A 25,325-nucleotide genomic window follows, 5' to 3' on the forward strand; every position below is an offset into this window, starting at 1 on the left:
GTCCAGGGAAGAAGGCAGGTGTGTAAACAAGCAATAGTCACATGGGCAGAATAAAATAGGTCTTGCAGAAGATACGGGTGCATGCTATGGGAGCAGACATTTCTGCTTGGAGGACTAGGGAAGGCTCCCTGAAGGAAGTGGTAATGTTGAGCTGAGGCTTCAGCTGTGGCTGACAAGCATTTCCACAGGTTGCCTTTCCAGAAGGCACTGGGCTGGGGGAGGCCCATCAGTATGCACAGAAGCCACACTGTGTGGGACTGGGGTTAATAGAGGGCACAGGATCACTGTGGTGACCCCTGGCCACCTAGGAAGGCCTCCTTAGCCTCAGGGCCAGGGTGCCAAACCAAAGGTAATTATCAGGGGAGTTGGCAGCTTGCAAATTTCTGCCCACTGAGGCCCCATGGACAGCCCCAGAGTGAGAATGAACCACCAGTGCCCCCAGCAGGGAACCACAGGTCTGGAGCAGCAGGATTCTGAGCCTCCTCTATGTGGGAGCCTGGTTTGATTCATCTGCCTAACTATAGCCACAGGGGAGTGCTGGTGCTTCAAGGTCTGACCCCAGGCTCCAGGGCAAAATCACAGAAAAGCCTGTCTTTGCCCCTGCCTGCCTGCCCCAGAATGGGAACAGGCTGCACTGTTCTGTAGTTCTGAGACTTGTCAGAGGAACTTCAGGCACTATTTCCTACCAGCGAGGCCAAGGGGCCAAGTAAGGGAACCAACCTGGGGAAAGCGGACTGAGGTCTCTGTGGGAGTGTGAGGAGTGTGGAAGCCTGGGGAGCACAGGCCTTGTCCAAAGGGACAGCTGACCTCTGCCCCAGCAGATGCTGCCCCGTGGGAATGCAGATCATCAAGGAGCACTAGAAACTCAGGGTTTCCATGTGAAATAGCTCAGTGTTCAAAGGTTGGCCAAACACCACAAGAGAGCTCTCTTTGGACCATCACACATGCTCCCTGAGTCTTATTTACCATAGTCCCATCCATTGCCAAGGTCTTTGTCTCACTTGCTCCTCACCACAAGCCCTAGGGTAAGCGTCATCACTCCTGTTCTAGGGATGAGAAACATGATGCTCAGGTGAAGTTTTTGGTCCTAAGGCACACAAACCAGTAAATGGCGGAGCTGAGATTCAAACCCAGGTCAGGCTCCCACCAGAACCCATGTTCCCACTGTGCTGGGGCATGAAGGCCAGAGCAAGAGAGAGTTGGGGCCATGGTGGTCCAAGAGTTGGGGAGTTGCTGCCCTGCAGTCTTTGAAGTCTCTGACTTTGAAGTCTGACTTCGGCTTAACTGAAATCCCAGGGACTATTTGATCCTGCGAGGCTCTATTGCCACCTAGTGGCCACAACTCAGCACCCAGGTGAGCAGGCCCAACAGCACCTGGAGGAATGGCCCACCAACCGTTCACTCCCCAGGGAAGTACGGTCCCTGGTTTAGGAGCTTGGGTTTCAGTCTGCCTCCACCACTTCCACTTTAAGTCTTTGAGCTGGACACCTTAAGTCTCCAAGCCTTAGGCCTCTCATCTCTAAAATGGCAAAAAAAATTGTATGTCTCGTTTAGGGGCTGTTAGGGTTAAATGAGAGAATGCAGGTACAAGTGCGCTAGCACAGTGCATAGTCCTGTAGCACCCAACACACTCCCCTGTTGATATTAAAAGCAGAATAGAAATCCACATGTCCTCATGCCGGTCCCACACAGAAGCCACCCAGCTAGCTCTGACACCTCCAGTGCTCTCTACCTCCCACTGGATGCTGGTTCATGTGGCCCAGTGCATACTGGGAAAGACTCTCAGAGCCCCACTGAGTCTTCCCTGTAATCCCCAAATCTCTCTCCAGGAGACGAATTAGGAGGCTTGGAACCCACAGTGGGATCATTTCTTTAGAATTAACAGCAGGTGGTTTGGGTTGGAGTTTTTGTTTTGTTTTGTTTTTTTACCCCAATCTTTTTTCTTATAGCAGCAGACTCATTTTTCTCATTATATACTTCAAAGGCCAAGATTAAAAGGTGGGGGAGGCGGGGAAGTAGGTAGAAATGGAGCCATCCTGATTTGTTAGAGGCGGTGAGAAATCACAGCCTGCAGTCCCCTCCAGGGACTCTACAGTGTGAAAACCATTGGCTTTAGCCATCATTTCCAGGAGACCCTAATAAAGATGTGCAGGAAGGCAACCTGTCAACCCATGGCACCTACTGGCGTGGTTATGGGAGTTTAGATCTTGGCATCCATACTGACTTTGAACCTCAGTTCACACCACTTCTGCAATGTGGCCTTGGTCAAGTTACTTAGGTTCCCTCTCTGGTAAAATGTGGCTTTCATGAGTGCCTTCCTCAGAGATGGTTATGAGCCAGTTGGAAGCAGACAGAAACCCAAAGCACTGGGCCGCTGGAAGGTTGGAATCAGTAGAAGAGTTCCTCCAGGTCCAGTAACCTGCTCCCCAACTTCGTCTCTCCTGCCACACCCAGCTCCTCCAAGCCAGGATCAGGGTGGAAGAAACATCATTCCACCTTTGAGTGGTTGCCAGGTGTCAGGGGCCCTGTGTTGTCAATCAGAATTCAGTGAGGTCAACATCATCACCAATCCCATAGCATGTAAGTGGGCTTGCCAAGAGTCCCTCAGCTGGAGGACCCAGTGTGATACCAGAGCTCTCCAACTCCTGAGCATGAACTAGCTGAAGGGTATAGCTGGAGGAAGGGGCCTGCCTTATGGGAATCAAGAGAGGCTCTCCACACAGCCAAGTGGCTAGGGCACTGAGGAGCCTAGCACTTAACTGGGGGCAGAAAGGGTGGTCTCACAGTCCTCTCTGCTCCTGTGGCTCCTGCCAAACCACTGTCTCCAGGCTGGGACCCTCCATGGAGGAGCACCAGGGCCTGGACCAGCGCATGGAGTGCAGGAAGGAAAAAAGGAACAGACTTGGAGCAAGTGGCCAGAAAGGGGTTAGTGGTATGTATTTGCTCACTGTGTCTGTGGGTGTTTATAATGGGATAGCGGCTTGCCTCAGATTCCCTGAATTTTAATATTGGAAGGGAATGCCAAGACCACCCACCAGAGCTGCAGCCTCTCTACAACTCCTCTCTAACAGGTGGCTACCCAGCATTAGTTACCACTTCAGGGGAGGGAAGCTCTTTCAGGACAGCATCAATTTACCAAATGGTTTAGGGATACAGCTGCATGTTCTTGCATGTATGTTTAAAAAACTGTGTTAGGGCTCAAGGTCAGAGTTTGTGGTCTCTGCACACCAGCCCTCATTCCCCCACTGACACCATCATCAACTCATCTGTAGGAACACAGGTCTTTGCCTTATCCTCAGCTCACTACTTAGAGTAGCTGGAAGCTACTGAAATAGAACAGCTCCATCTTCTATGGCTTCTTGGCTCCCCATCACAAATGAGATCCTCCAATGGACTCTTAGCTATCACTCCACCCCCCACTGCCCTATTTCTTGACCTGACCTCACACTACTATGTTGGTGGTTTGATTTAAAGGAAAGGCTAAGGAAATGTGGGCTCGTGATGGTACATGTCTGTACTGTTTGCCACTGGTCTCGGTGGGCGAGTAGGTGGATGGATGAGAGACAAGTGGTTGGAAGGATAGATGATGGTTGGATGATGGGTAGATGGGAGAGTAAGAAAGTTCATGATGGGTTTGGGAAGGTCTTGGGCTCCTGCGTGCCCCCCTCTACCAGCACTTTCCCGCAGAGATCAGCACAAGAGCAGGAGTCAGGAGGTTTGCAGGCAATGGTCGGTTCTTATCATCATTAATACTCTGACACTAGTGATAATGGGTCACATTTTCTCAATAATTTACAGTGTAAATTACAAAGTCTTGAAAGGACTTTCAAGTACCTCCTCTGATTCGATCATTGCAGTAATTCTGTCAGGTTGTTCTCCCCCTTTTACAGATGAGAAGACCGGAAACCCAGAGGGGTTCTGTTTCTGAGTGGCCACACTCGCTGAGTGGCCACACCCAATGAAAAAGGGGCTAGGACAGACTCCATGCTTTCTCCACCCCACCCCAATTTATCCTCTCTTCTCCCAAGCATTTCTCTCACCTCTTTGCTGAGATTTCTAACTCCAGGTCAGTCGTTGAAGCTGTCCCTGCCTCCCAGGTAATCGGTTGCCACCTCTGGCATAGGATCTTCTTGTGGATCCAACTTACTGGGATTTGCCAGGGAGAACTCAAGGGGAGAGGGAGCCTCCATATTCACCACCCACATTTGAATGGTTAAGACAGAGTTCAGCGTCCTCCTCAGAGAGCCATTTTCAGGGAAGGAGTACCATATCCCCCAATACCTATCACCCTGCGCTCACTTCTCTCTCCCAGGCCCCAGCGAGGATCAAGTAGTGGAAGAGCAGAACTTTATGGAGTCAATGTTTTGCCTATGAATTCTGTCTCTGGAACATACTGCTGGATGACCTCAGACAAACCCCTTAACCTCTCTGGGCCTCAGTCATCTTAGCTGTGAAATGGGATATCTGACACCACTCATAGAATGATGGTGAGGTTCAAATAATAGCAAGAGAACCATTTAGCCCTGTGCCTAGCTCTTGTGTCTCATAAGCCCTTGGTGACTGCCTGCTGTACTGAGGGAGGCGATGGGAAACGGGCATGCATGTGGGCTTTGAGGCTAGATGCACCTCAGTGTACATCCTAGCCTATGGCCTATTAGTTGTGGGGACTTAGGAACATTATTTAACTTCCCTGAATTTCTGTTTCCTCGTTTCTATAATTCTGTAAACACGTGAAGCAGTGTTGTGTGGTAATGTTAATCCAAATATGGCGTGCATACTTCTGATGTGCATGAGACGAATTTCAGGTGGGACAAAGACAGTGGGTGACATTTTAACTGAGAGATCACTTTTTTCATATGTACTAGGAAAAATATATACATCATACTGAAATAGTCTTTTCGTGGACAGTATTCCTTCCAAGAACGTTGGCCTTATTATATCCTTACTGGTGTTTAAGGGGGAAATGGAGCAACTGAAGAAAAATTTAAGAAAATAATGGTTCCAGTGGCATGCAGTAGAGCAAAAATTGAAAGGTGGTCAGAGGATAGAGTTTGCTTACCTCTGTAAAACACTGGAAAGGAATGCAAACCAATAATGATAACCATGAACCACTTGTGCTTCATGGTTGGCCAAGTTCAAATGCTGGCCACATTCACAGCCCAGGGCCTGGCTACAGAAAGCATGATTCTCACCCCTTTTCTCTTGCCCAGTGTGGAGACAGTGAATGATGGACAGTTTCACAGTGTGGAGCTGGTGATGCTAAATCAGACCCTGAACTTGGTGGTGGATAAAGGAGCCCCGAAGAGCCTGGGAAAGCTCCAGAAGCAGCCAGCAGTAGGCATCAACAGCCCCCTCTACCTGGGAGGTAAGGCTTTTCTCCCCTCCCATCCCCACCACCTACACCCCCAACCTGTGCTCAGATACCCACACCCAGGCCCACTGTCTGGGGTTCCCCTGCTCTCAGCATCCTCTGCCAAAACAAATGACAGAAGGCTTCTTGGAGGAAGTGACAAGTAAGTCAGATCATGGGGAGGAGGAGAGGAGAGAAGACAGGGCTCCTTCTGGGAAGCACAAGTGGTTCAGGAATGATGGTGGGAAGAGGCAAAGATGGAATGGGGAGGGAGGAAATAGAGACAGAGTCCAAGCCCCATGATCTGCAGGGGTCATGTTCCCTCTGCTCTGCCACCATGTCAGACACTGGGAGGCTCAGGTGATGCATGTAGAACATGTTTGAGATTAAAGTCATACAAAAGCCAAAAAGAAGTAGCCACCTGTCTGGCAGAGCCTAGACCTGAAGTGCAGCCCAGGACCTGTAGATGTCAAAGGGTTATGTGCAAAAAAAAAAAAAAAAAAAAAGTCACCAGAGCAGCTTGTTCAGCACAGAGATTCCCAAGACATCCCTGCTAAGGAGTCTCTCCTCGAGGAGCCCAGGAATCTGTATTAACAGCCAGTCCAGGTGCCAGGGGTCCAGGGAAAGTCTTCAGGCAAGGGCAGTCCCAGAAGGGACACAGTTTGTCCCTCTGTGAAGACCCCCAAGTTTCCACAGATCAAGGCTGCTCGCCCAAACCCCTTCTCTCCCAAACTCTAGCTCTCCAGCCTGGTGCTGTGCAGGGGACAGGAGGACCTGGTGGGAACAGTAGAGGAATGGGAGGCACCATCCCTTCCCTGCCTAGAGGGGTGGGCCTCCTCCATCCAGCTAGTTGTGGCCCTGTGACTAGCCAGCTCGTCTTTTTTTCTAGACGAGCCCAAAATAGAGATTTTAGAAATTTTCTATATTTAAAATAGGTTGGTAACAAATTCACATTTTTAAGAGTCACAGTGTAGGAAAAAGGACACAAGTCCTTCTGTGGACAAGGTCCCAGGTTTTGGGTCCATTCCCTCCATCTGAACAGCAGAGGCCCAGAGCTGTGAGCACTTAACTGTGAGCACGTAGAGACCTCCTCCTTGCTCTGAGGGGAAGTCTGGGCTGGTGGGCAGGGGAGGGTCTTCAGGCGGCTGTGCTGGCGCCCCTCCCCCAGGCATCCCCACCTCTACGGGCCTCTCAGCCCTGCGCCAGGGCACGGACCGGCCGCTGGGCGGCTTCCATGGCTGCATCCACGAGGTGCGCATCAACAACGAGTTGCAAGACTTCAAGGCCCTCCCACCGCAGTCCCTGGGGGTCTCACCAGGCTGCAAGTCCTGCACCGTGTGCAAGCACGGCCTGTGTCGCTCCGTGGAGAAGGACAGCGTGGTGTGCGAGTGCCACTCGGGCTGGACCGGCCCGCTGTGCGACCAGGAGGCCCGCGACCCCTGCCTGGGCCACAGGTCAGTGTCCCGAGAGCCTAGACTCCCTGCCTGGATTCAGTCCCTCCCGCCACCCCTTCCCCACCCAAGAAGCGGCACCGATAAAAGCTGGAGGAAGTGTGGTCAGACTGTCCACAGGTCCTGCTTAAGAGGTCAGGAGCTTACACAGCCAAACAGCAGGTCCCACTTAGAGACCTCAGTGTGTGAGGACCTTGCTGAGAACACTGGTCTCTGCCAAGTGACCCTTTAGAACCTGTCCAGAGCCACAGCACATACCTACATGACTCTGGGCAGATGCAGCCCCATGAGCATTTGGCTTGGCAAGTGGACTGAGGGTGAATTTCAGCCTCAACTTCTCCATCTAGGAGATGTGGATAAGACTGTCTTCTACATAGAAGCAGCAGAGGAGAGGTGATTGTAGAAAATAAGAATGATCCCAGGTATACAGCACTTAGTCCCATGCCTGGCACCATTGATGATGGTGTTGGTAATAGTTCCATTGCTATCAGTTAAGATAGGGCAATTAAAATGTTCTGAGCTGTGACCTGCCGCTTGGATATGTGAGTTCTAATGCCTAGAGAACAGCATTGGCAGTGGAGTTTGGGTGATGTGAGCCTCCAGCTGTGGCAGAGTAAGACAAGACTGCTGCTCAGCCGCTGGGCTAGCAGAGGACAGACCATGGGATGGAGAAGACCTAAGTTTCCACAGCTCTGGGCCTGCTGGTCAGAGCCTGGTCCCTGGCTGGGCTGGACAGAGAAAGCCTCCAGCAGCACCGTCTCTGCCCCTTCTCATTCTCTCCTCTGCCAACAGTTGCAGCCATGGGAAATGTGTAGCAACCGGGACCTCGTATGTGTGCAAGTGTGCAGAGGGCTACGGGGGGCCCACGTGTGACCACAAGAACGAATCCACCAACGCCTGCTTGGCCTTCAAGTGTCACCAGGGGCAGTGCCACATCTCAGATCGAGGGGAGCCCTACTGTCTGTGCCAGCCTGGCTTTAGTGGGGAGCACTGCGAGCAAGGTGGGTCTACTGTGTGCCCAGGAGGGGGAACCTGAGAAGGGTGCAGGGGTCAGAACTGGACCCCAGAGCCAGACTGAAGTTTGAATTCTGGCTGTGCCACCTGGAGGCTGCATGACCTTTGTCAGCCGCTTTCTAGAAAAGCCTCTGTTCTTTCATTTTGAAAATGGGGGCAATACCCTACATTGCTGCAGCAGTTGTCTATTGCTCTGTAACAAATTAGCCCCCAACACAGCAGTTCAAACCCTCCTTACTCTCTTCCCCTCCCCCAGCCCCTGTAGTGCATTTAAAAAAATTTTTTAATGTTTAAGAGGGAGAGAGAAACAGAATGCAAGTGGGGGAGGGGCAGAGAGAGAGGGACACACAGAATCTGAAGCAGGCCCCCAGCACAGAGCCTGAGGTAGGGCTCAAACCCACAAATCGTGAGATGATGACCTGAGCCAAAGTTGGATGGTTAAACTGAGCCACCCAGGCACCCCTGTAGTGTGCTAATATTGAAGTAAACTCAAACAGGAAAATTAAGACTAGATTGTATTAGAATTCAAATCCACCTCCCCACAGGGGGTTACTTTCCTGCGCGGAAACTGAAGTCTTCCTCCCTGCCACTGGATTCCTAGGCAGACCACCTTGTCTCTAAGGGGCACTCACATTTATATCTAGTTGAAATACTATTCAACCAGAACTGATGTTTTTATAATTTTTATTAAATATTTTGAAACATGATTTACAGAAAAATTGCCAGAATATGAAGAGCTCCCACCTTCCCTTCACCAGATTGCCCAATTAACATGTTGCCACATCTGGTCTCTCGCCAACCACATTCCTACACTCATACACTCATTATCTTGTAACAATCTCATAATTTAGAAGAATTATATCAAGCTTAACAAAATTCATTAAAATGCATAAAGCCCTTTCTCACTCACAGTCTCCTCTGAGGCTCATAAGCTGTGAGGCATAGGAAGGACAGGGAAATATATCACCATTTCCAGACAAGGAGACAGGCTCAGGGATGGTGAGGGTCTGGCTGATGGCCAAAGCCAAACTCTAAGCTCAGTACGGTCTTCCTCAGTGCCTTGCTGCAGCCCTCCTCCCAATGTCGTAGGGACAGTGCAGTCAGAAGATGAAACTCCAAGCAGATCTCACCTCCAGCAGCACTTTCCAGAGCCACACCCCTGGGCTGCAGCAGGCTATTTGCCACGTTCTGTTCCTATAGAGCATCCACCTCTGTTTATCATTACTAATTCTGTCATCGCTGAAGTGAACAGACCTAGATGCTGCACCAGTGGGGACTGGGGCAAACCAGACACTTCCTGGTTTTCTGTGAAGCCAGAAATCCCAATATTTAAGCTCCTGAGGTTTTTAATGGTGACATTTAGCTCAGTTTCTAAGTCTAGGTGGCACATCAAAACTGGGGCACAGGAGTTAACCCCCCGTCTACTACTTTGCCACATCAAGTTTGGTCTTGGAGTTCCTTGAAGGAAAGGATGGGGCTTGTTTTTGTCACCATTAGATCCTCAGGGCTTAGTCATAAATCCCGTAGAGACCCTGGCCCAGGAAAGGCCTTCATAGTTGTGGAATCACTGGGCAGTTAACAGGTGGGAGACAGAGGGATGACTGAAGACGTTCAAATGGTCTTTACACCTCAAGCGTTTCCCAACAGCCTACCCAGGAAATGGCCCTGGCCTGTCGTCGATGCCGCCGATGCCCTGACCTTACCTTTTCTACCCTCTGCAGAGAGCCTGTGCCTGGGAGAGGTAGTCCGAGAGGTGATCCGCCGCCAGAAAGGCTATGCGTCTTGCGCCACAGCCTCCAAAGTGCCTGTGATGGAGTGTCGTGGGGGCTGTGGGCTGCAGTGCTGCCAGCCCACCCGCAGCAAGCGGCGGAAATACGTCTTCCAGTGCACAGACGGCTCCTCGTTTGTGGAAGAGGTGGAGAGACACTTGGAGTGTGGCTGCCGCGCGTGTTCCTAAGGCCCTCTGCCCCCCACCTCTCAGACTCCAGCTTCGTGGGGCTGCGACAGCCACGTGGGACCCCCTCGAGACTCGAGGTGAAGAAGTGGGCGCTGGAGAGGAAGCAGAAGAAGAGAATATTAAGTATATTGTAAAATAAACAAAAAATAGAACTTATTTTTATTATGGAAAGTGACTATTTTCATCTTTTATTATATAAATATATCACACCGTCTGAGTATATGTACCATATAGTGAGTTATTTTTACCAAGTCTTGTGTTGTGTATTTGTCGTGTTTTTATAAACCGCTGTTAAAAATTTTAAGGAAAAAAAAAGACTAATAAAATGTTTTAAAACAAAAGGATAAGAATAAAGAAGTGATAGCCTGTCCGAGGAAGAAGGAAGTTTTTAATGTGATGAAACAGTATCATGTCAGCAGAGATACCAAGACCTGCTTACTGAGCTCAGGAAAAGGAATGATAAGAGGAAGAGAAGGAAAAGATTTTTCTTTGTTTCTTCTTATCTTTAATGACTGTTTTCTCTTCCCTAAAAGCACCCAGCTTTTAAGTCCTGGTTGCCGAGGCCCATCCTTCCAGGACAAGCTTTTGCACCCCGGCCACCTCAGACTCGCAGTTGCCGCCCCCATCTGCCCCAGGCCACCAGCGGGGTCTGGGCCCTCTTCTCCCTCCAGGCTGGCCCTGGCTTCCACCACAGGGCTATCCGAAACTCTGCCACAGCCTTCATCTGAGCCTGTTTTGCCAAATTTTAAAACACTGCCTCTTTTCCTGACCCTCTCCAGGTGAGTCAAGGGAAGAAGGGATTATGCAGTCTCCTCAGGCCCCAACCACCGGTCCTTCCTTTGGAAAGTTGTGCACCGTCCTCTTCCCTCCAATGTCCCACGAATTTCACAGTAGAATGCAGTAATGGGAGAGCAGGCAGCCAGGAGCCCAGCCTGCCCACAGCCTGGGTACAAGTATGACTCTGGAAAGTTCTTGGGGGATCTTCCTATGGGAAGCACAAGCCTCTGCCACCAGAGCCTCCAGACCACCGTCATATTGATGACAAGTCCTTGCCCATCTGCAACACTTCCCAACGCATATCCATACCACACCTTATTTTATCCATGCAACCCCTGCCCCCATGAGAAGGGTAAAGCCGTTTAGCCCCATTTCACGGACAAGGAAACCAAAGCCTCTCTCAAACTCTGTGTCTTGTCTTAAGCCACATATCTGATAAGTAGAAGAGCCAGACTCAAAAGTTCTAGATTCCTTCTCCAGAATGGTGTAAACAGGAGAAATTCAGGTAGTTTAAGTTCATCAGACAAGCCCTACCAGGAGAAGAAAGTAGATGTTCTTTACTGCTGTTTTTCCTGCTCATGTCCATTCCTTGTTCTGTTCCCCCAGTATCCAAAGTTTCTAAACAGAGTTCTAGGAGAGCAAAGGCATACCTCCTGATGGAGACTTGCCCTGGCCTCTCTCCCTACTCAGTCTAGTGCAGAGGGCTCCAGGGCTCAGCTGCCCATCTCTCACTCATCCCTCCTTTCCCCTGGGAGCCTCCCTTGCAGAAGTGTCAGGGAGGAGAGTGTGGGGCTCAAAGGACCTTCCAGCATCGAGTGTCCCCAGAGGAGCCTAGTGGTTCTGTGAGCACCAACAGTGGGCCAAAGGCTCCAAGAATCAGGAGGGAAAAAGAAAAGATGGAAGAGCACAAGGCAAGTGGCAAATAAGGAGGGAAAGAGGAAGAGAAAGAAGGGGTGGGGAGGGAGGAAAAGAAGGGAGGGAGAAATTAAATGGAAGAACTTACTTAAAAATATGCATACTTAGATTATATTCCAGGTACTTAGTGTACCTCATGATAGATTTGTTTCAAATAGTAATAGATTCATTTAGTACTTACTACATTATACATCAGATACCATTCTATATTATATACACATACACACATATAGGTATATGTGTGTATGTGTATATAATATTTAATTTTCAAAACAACCCTGCAGCAAAGACATTACTAACCCATTTTCCAGTTGAATAAGTTGAGGCACAGAGAAGTTCAGGAACTTGCACAAGAGCAGGCACCTAATAAATTGTAGAGCCAGGATTTAGGCCCAGGTAGCCTAACTCCAGAACTTACTCCTCACGGGAAAGAAACATCTGCCTTTAAGAATCCTACAGTCCAGGGCAAAAACAACCATGGGACAACTGCTTTATTATAGGAGTTCCCTGATGGCAATATGAACAAGGGAAGTGACTGGCCAGAGTTAGAAATCTCCAATTCTGGATCTTTAAGGATGAACAGGAGTTTGCCAGGGGATTGAGAAAGGGAGTTAATCGCCCAGGGCATAGCCTGTTAAAAAGGAGTGAAACAGGAAAAGACCCGGTATGTCGGGAACAGTCAGAGGTCCGGGGGGTGGGGCAGGAGGGTGGGATGCTCACTGGGGAATAGGAGTCAGTGGGGAAGATGTAAAGGCAGAGGTTCAGCCACTAAGAGCCACGTGTGGCGAGCTAGAATGCAGGGACCAGCGGGGTTTTTGAGCAGGGGGAAGGAAAGACATGCTGTGTTTTAGGAAGAGAACTGGGGGCAAAGTCAAGACAGGCTTGGGAAAGACAGGGCTCCACCACCCAGAACGGCTTGGGGGCTCCCAGTTGTTCAGTTTCTTGTGGCTAAACAATGCTGATTTCCAGGTGGGTCCCCAGAGTCTTTGTGGTAGCTCAAAAGTTCTGTCCTGAGATCTGCCCAACACCCCTCCCTATCCCTCATGCTCTGCCAGCCCACCCCACCCAGGCAGGTAAACCCTAGGCTTATTCTACCACCAATACTCCTAGCTGGCCTCTCTCCAATGACATAAAGCCCACTCAGCCTGCCATCTTGAGAGCCCACCCCAGGGTCACTGACTTTTCTGGGAGGACTCACCAGGCTGCAAGCTTTCCCTCTGGCTCCCCCAGTGAACCCAAGTCCTGCCTCTGTCAATCATTCCCTGGGCCCAATCCTGAATCCAGCAGCAGCCAGCCACAAAGGACCAGGTTCTTAGTGTAGCTTGAGGGGGATTTTGAGTCTTCCCCTTAGTTTTGGAAACCCTGACTTTATGAAATGCCTAAACAATATCATTAAGAAAATTGTCCCCAAAAGGAAGTTTCTCTAACAAATAGAGATTAAAACTCTTATTTCAATGGCCAAATTCTAGAAACAAAGTCCCAGAGGGCAAGAAACATTCAGTGAGGTAATTTGCATGCTTAAAAGTATGGTTCAGTGTTTGTGTGTGGATACGTACACATGTGAAAAGGGGGATTAGGCTCTGTTTCGCCCTGAGCAGGAATCAGGCAAAGGAGAAGGGAGAATCCCTTTGACTCAATCAAGAGATCCTAAAATGGCTGATGAAATGATGTATTTAAAAGTTATTTGTAAAGTGTAAACTAAAAACCTTTAATGTAAGATGTTATTACCATTGTTGTTACTGCTACTGACATGCTAACAGGCTCCATGTAGAAGATGGCTTTGCCTTTTCAATTTCAGAAAGGAACCAGAGTCTGACACTTCAGAAAAAGGACAAGGAAGAGGGGGCAAGGAAAGGGAAAGAGATTACCTAAGGCCAGAGAATGAGAGGTAATCCCCCAGAATGACCCTTAGGAACCCAGGAGTGGCCAGGATGGGGCTGGAGCCAACCTTGCCTTCCACCATATACAAAGCTACTTTGAACCCTAAGGCCAAGCAGCCACCCATTGACTTTGCTGTAAGAAGCCCCTAGCATAAATGGGCTTGCCCCTCAAAATTCACAGGGTCTCAGTATTAAAGCTGAAGGAACCTGAGGGAATCCCTGATGAGTGATAAACCTGAGAATCAGAGAAATGGAAGGTCTAAACCAGAGACCAAGGTCATCGAACAAATTAACACCAGAAACAAGAAGAGACCCTGGTGTCTACCCAGGCCATCATTCTTCTTGCTACTCCACCATGGGCATCCAGGAAGACTGAAATTTGAGAAAGACCCTGTAATACCTTCTAGGTGGCCAGGAAAGTACCCCCCCCCCGCCCACCCTTCCTGGACAGTGCACTCAGATGTCTGGGAAGCTGGGGCATGGCATGGTTTGGTGACACTTACCCATATATTCTAGTCTGGATTAGTGCCAAAGGAAATGCTTGGGGAAAGTTGGTGAAAGATGCCAGCTAGCCAGAGAAGCAAAGACAGAATTGGGCATTTGGCAAAGCTTATTTCTCTAACCCAACAATAGATTCTAAGAGGAAAATTTTTTAAGATGTTTTTAAAAACAATGCTATAGTGCCACTTCACCGCTATGGGATAAATAATGTACATTTTTTATGCAACAGACTGTCATATTCTGATGTCATTAAAATAAATGGATGAGTCACAGGAGAGCCTTCAGATGCTCTTGTGAATACCAGAAGTTCAGCCCTACTCCCTGGTGTGTGTTTTATTTTTACTGCTGACCTTCACTCCCTGGGGCAAAGATTACTGTAATTCATGGGGTTTGGGCAAGTCTGGTGTGGAGTTAGTGAAAACAGTTGGTTTCTTGAAGCATGAAGTGGGGAAAAAGAGATCCAGAGTTCCCAAGAGACATGGGAGAGAAGGCCCAACACATGGCTTAAAGTCTGCAGGGCATGTGATTTGTATGGTCACAGACTGCCAAGGGTCATGGGGAAAGATGCCACTCCAGTGCGGAGAACACTTATTAAGATGTGGAGGAAGATTTGTCCTGGGCACTCCAATGCCTAATTAAATCCCCTCCTTTATTCATTCTTTCTTAAGCATTTTCTGAACATCTATGTGCCCAGTACTGGTCTAGGCACTGAAGACTACACAAAAGATGATCAAGACAAAGTCCTTGTTCTCCTGGAGCTTAACTGAGTGTCAATCAACAAATAAGTAAAGATAATATCAGATAATATTAAAAAGTAGAGATGTACTGGTGGGTACTTTCCACAGTGAAGTCAAGGAAAGCCTCTGTGACAAATTGAGATGGGGGTGGATGAAGTACCAAGAAATGGAAGGAGGAAGCCTGACCCCGTAGTGCTCACTAGATAATCTGCCCTCACACAGGTGTATCCAAGGGAGGTAGAGAGCTTGAGCATCTTAGTAGGCCAGAGGTGATGACATGAGTGAGACAGCACTATGAGAGGGCTTTCAGGGGTGAGGGTGGAGACAGAACTCACCCTTCAGCTTCCCAGCCCTGGGACAACCTTGGGAGCCAATGGCCTTTCTAAATAAAGCATGTCATGGATCTAGAGGCCACTACCAACTGACTGAGGACCATTTCTGCTTCCCTAGAAGATAGACCTATATCTCCATGAAAAACACCATTAGGAAGCAAGACGCTGGTGGGCAACAGATGCACCAAATATAGGAAAGGGCCCAGGCCTGTTGTTCCTGGGCCATACAGTCTGGAGGCCCTGAGTGTCTACCAAGATGCCCTTGATATTAGCTTCAAAGCTTTCAGCTTGAAAGAATCTGAAATGAAAGCGGGGAGATTTTGTGCTGACACATATTATGTCAGGCTGCCTGGGCATCTCTGCCAGAAGAAGCTGCTGGCCAGGAACCTACAGCTTCCACTCTCCAAGCTTAGACAAAACAGCCCCTCCTCCCAGGTTGGGGGCCTATAGTTCTACTGATCTGTCAAATTTCCCTTTTGTGTCAATTGCAGAGCTTCTCAACTGAGAGAGATATTGCCCCCAAGGAGACATTTGGTAATGTCTAGAGACATTTTATATTGTAGGACTAGGACAGGGGAGCTACTAGCATCTAGTGGGAGGCCACAGGTGCCACTAAACACCCTATGATGCCCAGAATGGCCTCCATAACAAAGAATTATCCTGCCAACATATCAAAAGTCTTAAGACTGAGAAACTCTGGCTTGGACTAATCAGCTCCTTCCTGTAACACCTGAATGGAATTGTTTACAAAGGAAGAAGGGGGTAAAAAAAAAAGGGGGGGGGAAGAAAGGGGCAAAAATGCTAAATAGGTAACAAATAGGCCTCCTCAAGGGAACATGGTCTCTTGGTGAGAATACATAGCAAGCTAGTGATGTATACTTGTATTTAAAACACAGTTATTGATGTGGGACCAAAACATTCCTGGCAATGAGGTACCACCATCATCCTTCCTTTGCCACTCTGTCCTTACCACTCAGTCACTGCAAATGAGTGAACAGTGGATTATGGATTTATTATGCTTAGGTGACACATAAAATATGGCAGAGCAGGGGACATTCACCTTTGGACCTGCTACAGGCAGAAAAATGAATAGGATTAATAAAAATGTTTTTTCTATTTCTTGGAACTCTATCCCTCAGCTGAGTCCCAGCAGGAAGAACAGCAAAGGTTATCAAATAAAGACATGAGGACCATGGATGTGTCTGTGGAATGTCAAAGGTGAGCAAAGAAAGTGTGGGTCAAAAGGCTTAAGCAGCCCAACTTCAAGATGGGGCAGGGGATGTTGGGCCAACTCCCAGTAAGGATGATAGGATTAACTGGTTGTCAGAGTAACCTTGCTCACTCAGAATAATCTTATAAATTGCTACAGGGATAGGACAGGCTCTCCGCCCAACCAGAGCTCTGTAAATGGACCCTGTAAATATCCACATTTGCAGGAAGAGAGGAGGAGAGGCAATCCTTGAGAGCAGGGATTGGAGTAAGGTCTAGGTGATAAGAGCAGGCCTCTGTCCAACTCCAGCTCATTGGCCCTAGAAAGCTCCACATCTTCTCCCCTATCTTGCTGTTGATTTTAGCAATATCACCGTGAGATTCAGTTTCTCCTTCTAAAAAAACAAAGATGGCAATACTTGACATAATCAAGGCTCTGTAGATTACAAGTGGCAAAAAGCAATTCAAATTAACTTAAGCCACAAAAGGAATATGTAGGCTCAAGTCATTGGAAAATCTAAGATCATTCTCACTCAATCAGACAGAGATGTACGTATCCTGGAGCTCAATACAATCTCATAAGGGCTCCGGTCTCTCATGCATGCTTGGCTTTCTTCTGTATTGGCTTCATTCCCATGACGGTCTCCCTAGAGAGTTGGCAAAGTGACTCTCAGCCACTGCACAATGAAAGCAGTACAAACTACTAATTTCAAGTCGAGAAGAAAAGGGCTTCTCTTTTCCAATAATCCCAAGAGACATCTCAGCAAAGTCACTGCCACTGACTGGCCTGGATTCAGGTAAATGTCCATCACTGAACCAGACATTATGAGCAAAACAATAAGACTTCTTGATTGGCCAAGCCTGTATCATATGATCATCCCTGGAGCCAAAAACAGGTAGTTAAAGGTGAGGACAGGTGTTTGCCCCAAAGAAAAGAAGTAATAGATGCTAGGTGGGCAAAAATTGCAGATAATAATTACTCACAAGGAATTAGTTAGAAACTATGACAAGTTTCCAGTTCAAGACGGCAACACAGAAGGATCCTGAACTCATCTCTTCCCACAGACATAATAAATCTACAACTACATATGGAAAAATTTCCACTGAGAGAAACCCAAAAATTACTTGACCCACTCCTTCACATCAGGTGAACATGAAAAAAACCCATATCCAAACAAGTAGGAGAGGCTGAGACACAATCTTACCATAAATTCTACCCACAGAGACCCACAATCAGGAGGAAAGTAACAACCTTGAGCTTCTCACTGAGGCGTGAAGGGTTTAAAATCCATATCTGGCACCCCAATTTTTAAGACCTGCACTTGAGGGGTGAGTCCCCAAAACATCTAGCTTTGAAAAGCATCAGGGCTCACATCTACAAGACCCATGAAGCTATAGCAAACTGAGAAATAGTTCTTAAAGGGCTCATGCCTGTAGACCCACCCACCCCAGAGCCCAGCACAGAGGCAGAAAAGTGACCAGTTTTTCTGTGTAAGAGACTTATGTTAAAGCATCAGCCTGAAGGGCAGGCATCTGATTTAACATATGTAAGTGACCTACTGATATATTCTCCAAAGACAGAGGCCAGTAGGTACCATCTTTGCACTCTCCCTCTGCTTGCCTCCAAGTCACTGGTATCTACTGGAAAGGAGTTTATGCACCCATCTGGTACCCCAGTTCTGCGTCTATTGCCCAGAGAACAACTTCATCACCTGACTCTGCTGGTCAGTGGGCCTTTCATTCATGGGTCCCACAGGACTGTAACAAATGGAGAAAGAGTTCTTAACTGGCTACACACTAGGGCACAGTGGGAGGCAATAGACTGAGGCTCCCAATCTTTCTATGAAAGACCAATTAGCTTATCTTCATAGCTTTAGTCTCAAGGGCAAGCTTCTAATTAAACACACATCTAAGGTCTGACTATAGTCCTTCTACAGAGACATTGGAGGGCAGGTGCTCCACACCACTATTGTCTCCCAGAAAGGAGCTGGTGCACATGTCTGGTGCCCTGTGTTTTTTTTGTTTTTTTTTTTTTTTTTTTTTTTTTTTTTTTTTTTTGTGGCTACCACCCAGGGGATGATCCTCAATCACCTGACTCTGGTGGACAGCAGGGCTTACATTTGCAGTTCTATCAGTGCTGAAAGTAACAATCTGCCAACCGAGAATATTCTACCTGGCAAAGTTGTTCTTCAGAATTGGAGAAATAAAGTTTTCCAGACAAGCAAAAGCTAAAAGGAATTCATTATCACTAGACTGAGTTTACAAAAAATGTTAAAGAGATTCTCCAAGTGGGAATGAAAGGGTACTAATTAGCAACAAAACATATGAAAGTATAAATTTCATGGGAAGGATAAATATATGGAATTCCAAATGATGTGATGTTGTAAAGACGGTGGGTCAATCACTTATAAACCCAGCATGAAGGTTAAAAGACAAAAGTAATAGAAAACCTATAACTACAATAATTAATGGATACCCAAGAAAAAATGTAAATTGTGATATCAAAGTGATAAAAGATGGGATCAGGGGGAGTAAAAATGTACAACTTTAGAATACATTCAAAATTTTTCAGTTTAGATTATAAATCACTTTATATAAATCTCATGGTAACCACAAAGCAAAACCTATAGTAGACAGACAAAATAAAGGAATCTAAGTATAACACTACAGAAAATCATCAAATCACAAAGGAAGAGAGCAAGAGAAGAAAGGAATTACACAACAGCCAGAAAACAAAAATGCCAATAGGCATCAATAATTACTTTACATATAAATGGACTAAATTATCTGATCAAAAGAATTTTTTTATTCATTAAGCCACTCTATCTATACAGAGCAGACAGTGCAGGGAATAGAAAAAGATATTCCATACAAATGAAAACCAAGGGTTAGAGTAGGTACACTTTTTTTTTTTAATTTTTTTTTCAACGTTTTTATTTATTTTTGGGACAGAGAGAGACAGAGCATGAACGGGGGAGGGGCAGAGGGAGAGGGAGACACAGAATCAGAAACAGGCTCCAGGCTCCGAGCCATCAGCCCAGAGCCTGACGCGGGGCTCGAACTCACAGACCGCGAGATCGTGACCTGGCTGAAGTCGGACGCTTAACCGACTGCGCCACCCAGGCGCCCCAAGAGTAGGTACACTTTTATCAGACAAATTAGACTTTAATGCAAAGATTGTAATAAGACACAAAGAAGGTCATTACATATAATGAAAAGGGTAAATCAGACAAGGTAGAACATTTATAAATATTCTGCACAAAACACGGGAGATTTAAACATATAAGGTGAACATTAACAGACTTAGTGGGATAAAAATTCAGCAATACAATAATGGTTGGGGGATTTAATACTTCACCTTCATCAATGGATGGATCATCCAGAGAGAAAAATCAATAACATTGGCCTTAAATCACACATTAGACCAGATGGATCTGACAGACATATACAGAATATTCCATCCAAAAGCAACAGACTATACATTCTACTAAAGACTTATGAAACATTCTTCAGGACAGGTCACAGTTTAGGCCACAAATCAAGTCTTAATAAGTTTAAAATACTGAAATCATATCAACCATCTTTTCTAACCACAATGGTACAAAACTAGAAATCAATTACAAGAAGAAAGTTAGAAAATTCACAAATGTGGACATTAAGCAACATGCCACTGAACAACCCACAGGCCACATTATACAATCAATGGAGAAAATAGAAGACCTTCAAACAAATGAAATTGGATATACGACATGCCAAGACTTAGGGATGCATGAAAAGCAGTTCTAAGAGGGAAGCTCATGACAATAAACGCCTACGTTAAGAAACAAGAGGGGGGGGGCCATGATGGTGGAACAAGATGGAAGTGTTTTTTTGCATCTCTCATCTCTGAGATGCAGCCAGATCAACACTAAACCATCTTGCACACCTAGAAAACTGATTTGAGGATTAACAACAATCTGCACAACCTGAACCACAGAACTTGGCAGGAACGCAACACCGTGAACTGGGAGAGAGAGAAGCCACAGAGTGCAGGGAGTGGATTTTGCTTGCGGAGAGAGGAGGGAGATGGGGGAAAGTACAGGAAAAGCAGCCCCTCCCCCCAAAACCAGCTAGAGAGAAAAAGTAAGAGTGGAAACAGCCGCAGGGCAGGGACTGAACAAAAAGGGAGAAAGGAGGAGAAAGGAGGAGGAGAAAGGAGGAGAAAGGAGGAGAAAGGAGGAGAAAGGAGGAGAAAGGAGGAGAAAGGAGGAGAAAGGAGGAGAAAGGAGGAGAAAGGAGGAGAAAGGAGGAGAAAGGAGGAGAAAGGAGGAGAAAGGAGGAGAAAGGAGGAGAAGGAGAGGTTTAAATTCCATTAAGACTCGGGGCGCCTGGGTGGCGCAGTCGGTTAAGCGTCCGACTTCAGCCAGGTCACGATCTCGCGGTCCGTGAGTTCGAGCCCCGCGTCAGGCTCTGGGCAGATGGCTCGGAGCCTGGAGCCTGTTTCTGATTCTGTGTCTCCCTCTCTCTCTGCCCCTCCCCTGTTCATGCTCTGTCTCTCTCTGTCCCAAAAATAAATAAAAACGTTGAAAAAAATTTAAAATAAATAAATAAATAAATTCCATTAAGACTCTATAAACAGGGGAAGTGCAGAACCTGGAACTCCACAGCTCAATACCTGGCAGCGCTCTGGTAGGAAGAACAAATCCCTGAAAGCAAAGTGCGAGATCCGAGAGGTCCTTGAGCCACATAGGGAGAGGCGGTTCCCCTGCTGGGAAGACATTTGGTAGAGGCAGTGCAGCCTCCCCACAGGCAAAAGTCCCAGTGGACCCCAGAGAATGGCCACATTCACTGGTGTTGGAGTGAGGACATTAAGGGTGAAGCCTGGCACCAGATGAGTGTTGTGATTTGCCGTAGTCCCTGAAACACTGCTGCTACACAATCACATGAACATTTTCTGGGGCAGGATGGTGCCTGGCCACAGTCTCTGGGCATCAGCAGCAGCACAGTCTCCCAAATGTTCCTGGGGGTGGGCCTGCACCTGGCCATTTCTCAGTAAGACCCTCCCCCAGAGGGTCAGAACAGGTCACAGTCCCTCAGAAGTGAGGTGTTGGGTAACGCAGCCCCATCTGAGATAAAAGTCAGGAGGGAGGTGCCCCATGGCAGCCTGATGGCTTGCATACAGACAGTGTAGAAGAGGGGAGTGGATGGAAGCTGGAGACAAAGGAGGGGTGATTAATTGCCTGTCGGGAAGAGCACAGAGTCGGTACTAGAGACTGGGTAGCTGGTTGACTATTTTCAAACCTCCGGCACATAAGCATACATGCCTACAGGCACCACAACAATCCACCCCAGTAAGTTAAGCAGCACCACCTACTGGAGAACGGAGCTGTTACACTAAGTCCCACCCAACTGGGTCAACCGTGATCTTGAGGAACACAAGTCTCTCTGCCTGCTTAGTTTATGGACTATAAAGTGCTTCATAGTTTGACTATGAAGGGGAAACCAGATGTAATTTCAATCATATTTGATTCTGTTTGCTGGTCCATCTGTTTTTTTCTTATACTTGAATACAGAAAGAGAAAAAAAATTATTTTCCATTTTTATTAAAAAATTTTATCTACTGTATTTTTTATTGTTTGTAAATTTTTTATATTCTATTTTATTTCCATTTCATTTTATTCTATTTTATTCTACTCATTTTTTCAAATTTTCAAACGTTTTCCTTTTTTCCTTTTCTTATCTTGCCCTTTTTTCTCTAATCTATCAAGTTTCTTTCAACAACCAGACCAAAACACACCTAGGATCTAGCATCCTTTATTTGATTTTTTCGTGTTGTTTTTGTTTAACTTTTTTTTAATTTTATTAATTCCTTTTCTTCCTTCAAAATGACAAAAATGAAGGGATTCACCCCAAAAGAAAGAACAGGAATAAATGACAGCCAGGGACTTAACACAGATACAAGCAAGATGTTTTAACCAGAATTTAGAATCATGATAATAAGAATACTAGCTGGGATTAAAAATAGATTACAATCCCTTTCTGCAGAGATAAAAGAAGTAAAAGCTAATCAGGGTGAAATAAGAAATGCTATAGTTGAGCTACAGTCTTGATTGGATGCCACAGCAGCAAAGATGGATAAGGCAGAGCAGCAAATCAGCAATATAGAGGAAAAACTTTTGGACAACAATGAAACAGGAAAAAAACAAAGAGGGAGACTAAGGCAAAAAGAGAATGATATAAGAATTAGAGAATTCAGTGACTCATTAAAAACGAATGACATCAGAATCACAGGGATCGCACAAGATGAAAAGAAAAAAAAAAGGGGTAGAAGGTTTATGTGAGCAAATCATGGTGGGAAACTTTCCTAACCTGGGGAAGACACAGACATCAAAATCCAGGAAGCACAAAGAACTCGCATTAGATTCAACAAAAAACAACCATCAACAAGGCGTATCATAGTCAAATTCATGAAACACTCAGGCAAGGAAAGAATCATAAAAGCTGCAAAGGAAAAAAGTCCTTAGCCTACAAGGGAAGACAAATCATGTTTGCAGCATACCTATCCACAAAAACTTGGCAGGCCAGAAAGGAGTGGCAAAATATATTCAATGTTCTGAATTGGGAAAATATACAGCCGAGAATTCTTTATCCAGCAAGGCTGTCATTCAAAATAGAAAGAGAGATAGGGGCGCCTGGGTGGCTCAGTCGGTTAAGCGGCCGACTTCAGCTCAGGTCATGATCTCATGGTCCGTGAGTTCGAGCCCCGCGTTGGACTCTGTGCTGACAGCTCAGAGCCTGGAGCCTGTTTCAGATTCTGTGTCTCCCTCTCTCTGACCCTCCCCCGTTCATGCTCGGTCTCTGTCTCAAAAATAAACGTTAAACAAAAATATTAAAAAAAAAAAAAAAAGAAGAAAGAGAGATATAAAGTTTCTGAGATAGACAAAAATTAAATTAAAGGAGTTTGTGACTACCAAACCAGACCTACAAGAAATTTTAAGGGGGACTCTCTGAGGGGAGGAAAAAAAAAAAACAAAACAGAAATAAAAACAAAAAGACCAAAAGCAACAAAGACTAGAAAGGACCAGAGAATACCACCAGAAACTCCAACTCTACAGGCAACATAATGGCAATAAATTCATAGCTTTCAGTACTCACTCTAAATGTCAATGGACTAAACAATCAAAAGAGTAACAGAATGGATAAAAAAAAAAAGATCCATCTATATGCTGTTTACAAGAGACCCATTTTAGACCTAAAGACACCATCAGATTGAAAAGGGGACGGAGAACCATCTATCAGGCTAATGATTACCAAAAGAAAGCCATAGCAGCCATACTTATATCAGACAATCCAGATTTTAAAATAAAGACTGTAACAAGAGATTAATAAGGGCATTATGTCATAATTAAGGGGTCTATCCACCAAGAAGATTTAACAATTGTGAACATTTATGCTCCAAATGTAATACACCCAAATTTATAAATCAGTTAATCACAAATATAAACTCATTGATAATACTACTATAATAGTAGGGGACTTGAACACCCCACTTACAGCAATGGACAGATCTTCTAAACAGAAAATCAACAAGGAAACAATGGCTTTGAATGACACATTGGACTGGATGAACTTAACAGATATACACAGAACATTTCATCCTACAGCAGTGGAATACACATTCTTCTTCAATGCACATGGAACCTTCTCCAGATTAGATCACATACTGGGACACAAATCAGCCCTCAACAAGTACAAAAAGATAGAGATCATACCATGCATGTTTTCAGACCACAGTGCTATGAACCACAAGAAAAAATTTGGAAAGATAACAAATACTTAGAAAGTAAAGAACATCCTACTAAAGAATAAATGAGCTAATCAAGAAGTTAAAGAAATTAAGAAGTACATGGAAGCCAATGAAAATGATAACACCACAGCCCAAAACCTCTGGGACACAGCAAAGACACTCATAAGAGGGAAGTATATAGCAATCCAGGCTTTCCTGAAGAAGGAAGAAAGATTTCAGATACACAACCTAACCTTATGCCTTAAGGAGATGGCAAAAGAACAGCAGATAAAACCTAAAACGAGAAGAAGGCAGAAATAATAAAGATTAGAACATAAATCAATGCTATCAAAACAAAAACAAACAAACAAAAAACCCATCCCAAAAACAAACAAAAAAAAACAGAACATATCAATGAAACCAGAAGCTGGTTCTCTGAAAGAATTAACAAAACTGATAAACCACTAGCCAGTTTGATCAAAAAGAAAAAGGAAATGACCCAAATAAATAAAATCAAGAATGAAAGAGCAGAGATCACAACCAACACAGCAGAAATACAAACAATAAGAGAATATTATGAGCAACTCTACACCAATAAAATGGGCAAATTCCTAGAAACATAAAGTACCCAAACTAAAACAGGAAGAAATAGAAAATTTGAACAGACCCATAACCAGTAAAGAAATTGAATTAGTAATCAAAAATCTCCCAAAAATACAGGAGTCCAGGGCCAGATGGCTTTCCAGGGGAATTCTATCAAACATTCAAGGAAGAGTTAACATCTATTCTCTTGAAGCTGTTCCAAAAAATATAAATGGAAGGAAAACTCCCAAACTCATTCTATGAAGCCAGCATTACCTTGATTCCAAAACCAAAGACCCCCAATAAAAAGGAGAACTACAGACCAATTTCCCTGATGAACATGGATACAAAAATCTTCAACAAGATACTAACTGGATCCAACAATACATTAAAAGAATTATTCACCACGACCAGTGGGATTTAGACCTAGGATACAGGGCTGGTTCAATGTCTGAAAAACAATCAATGTGATACATCACACCAATAAAAGAAAGGATTAAGAACCACATGAGCCTCTCAATAGATGCAGAGAAAGCATTTGACAAAACACAGCATCCTTTCTCAATAAAAACCCTCAAGAAAGTAGGGATAGAAGGATCATACCTCAAGATCATAAAAGCCACATATGAAAGACCCACCACTAATATCATCCTCAATGGGGAAAAAGTGAGAGCTTTCCCCTAAGGTCAGGAACACAAGAGGGATGTCCACTCTCACCATTGTTATTTAACATAGTATTGGAAGTCCTAGCCTCAGCAATCAGACAACACAAAAGGAATAAAATGCATCCAAATTGGCCAGGATTAGGTCAAACTTTCACTCTTTGCAGATGACATGATACTCTATATGGAAAAC

General features: G+C 45.7%; 1 protein-coding gene across 1 annotated transcript in view; it reads left to right on the plus strand.

The window, feature by feature from the left end:
• The window catches only part of SLIT3 (slit guidance ligand 3), a 591,744-nt gene extending 581,830 nt beyond the window's left edge, over positions 1 to 9,914 (plus strand). Inside the window, 4 exon segments of the mRNA XM_030327818.1 lie at positions 5,211 to 5,365; positions 6,519 to 6,804; positions 7,594 to 7,802; positions 9,537 to 9,914. Of these exon segments, the coding sequence (XP_030183678.1) occupies positions 5,211 to 5,365; positions 6,519 to 6,804; positions 7,594 to 7,802; positions 9,537 to 9,772 (886 nt within the window). The 3' untranslated portion in view covers positions 9,773 to 9,914.
• Positions 9,915 to 25,325: the final 15,411 nt, after the last annotated feature.

Source organism: Lynx canadensis, chromosome A1, assembly GCF_007474595.2.
Source record: "Lynx canadensis isolate LIC74 chromosome A1, mLynCan4.pri.v2, whole genome shotgun sequence".
NCBI classification, from domain to species: Eukaryota; Metazoa; Chordata; class Mammalia; order Carnivora; family Felidae; genus Lynx; species Lynx canadensis.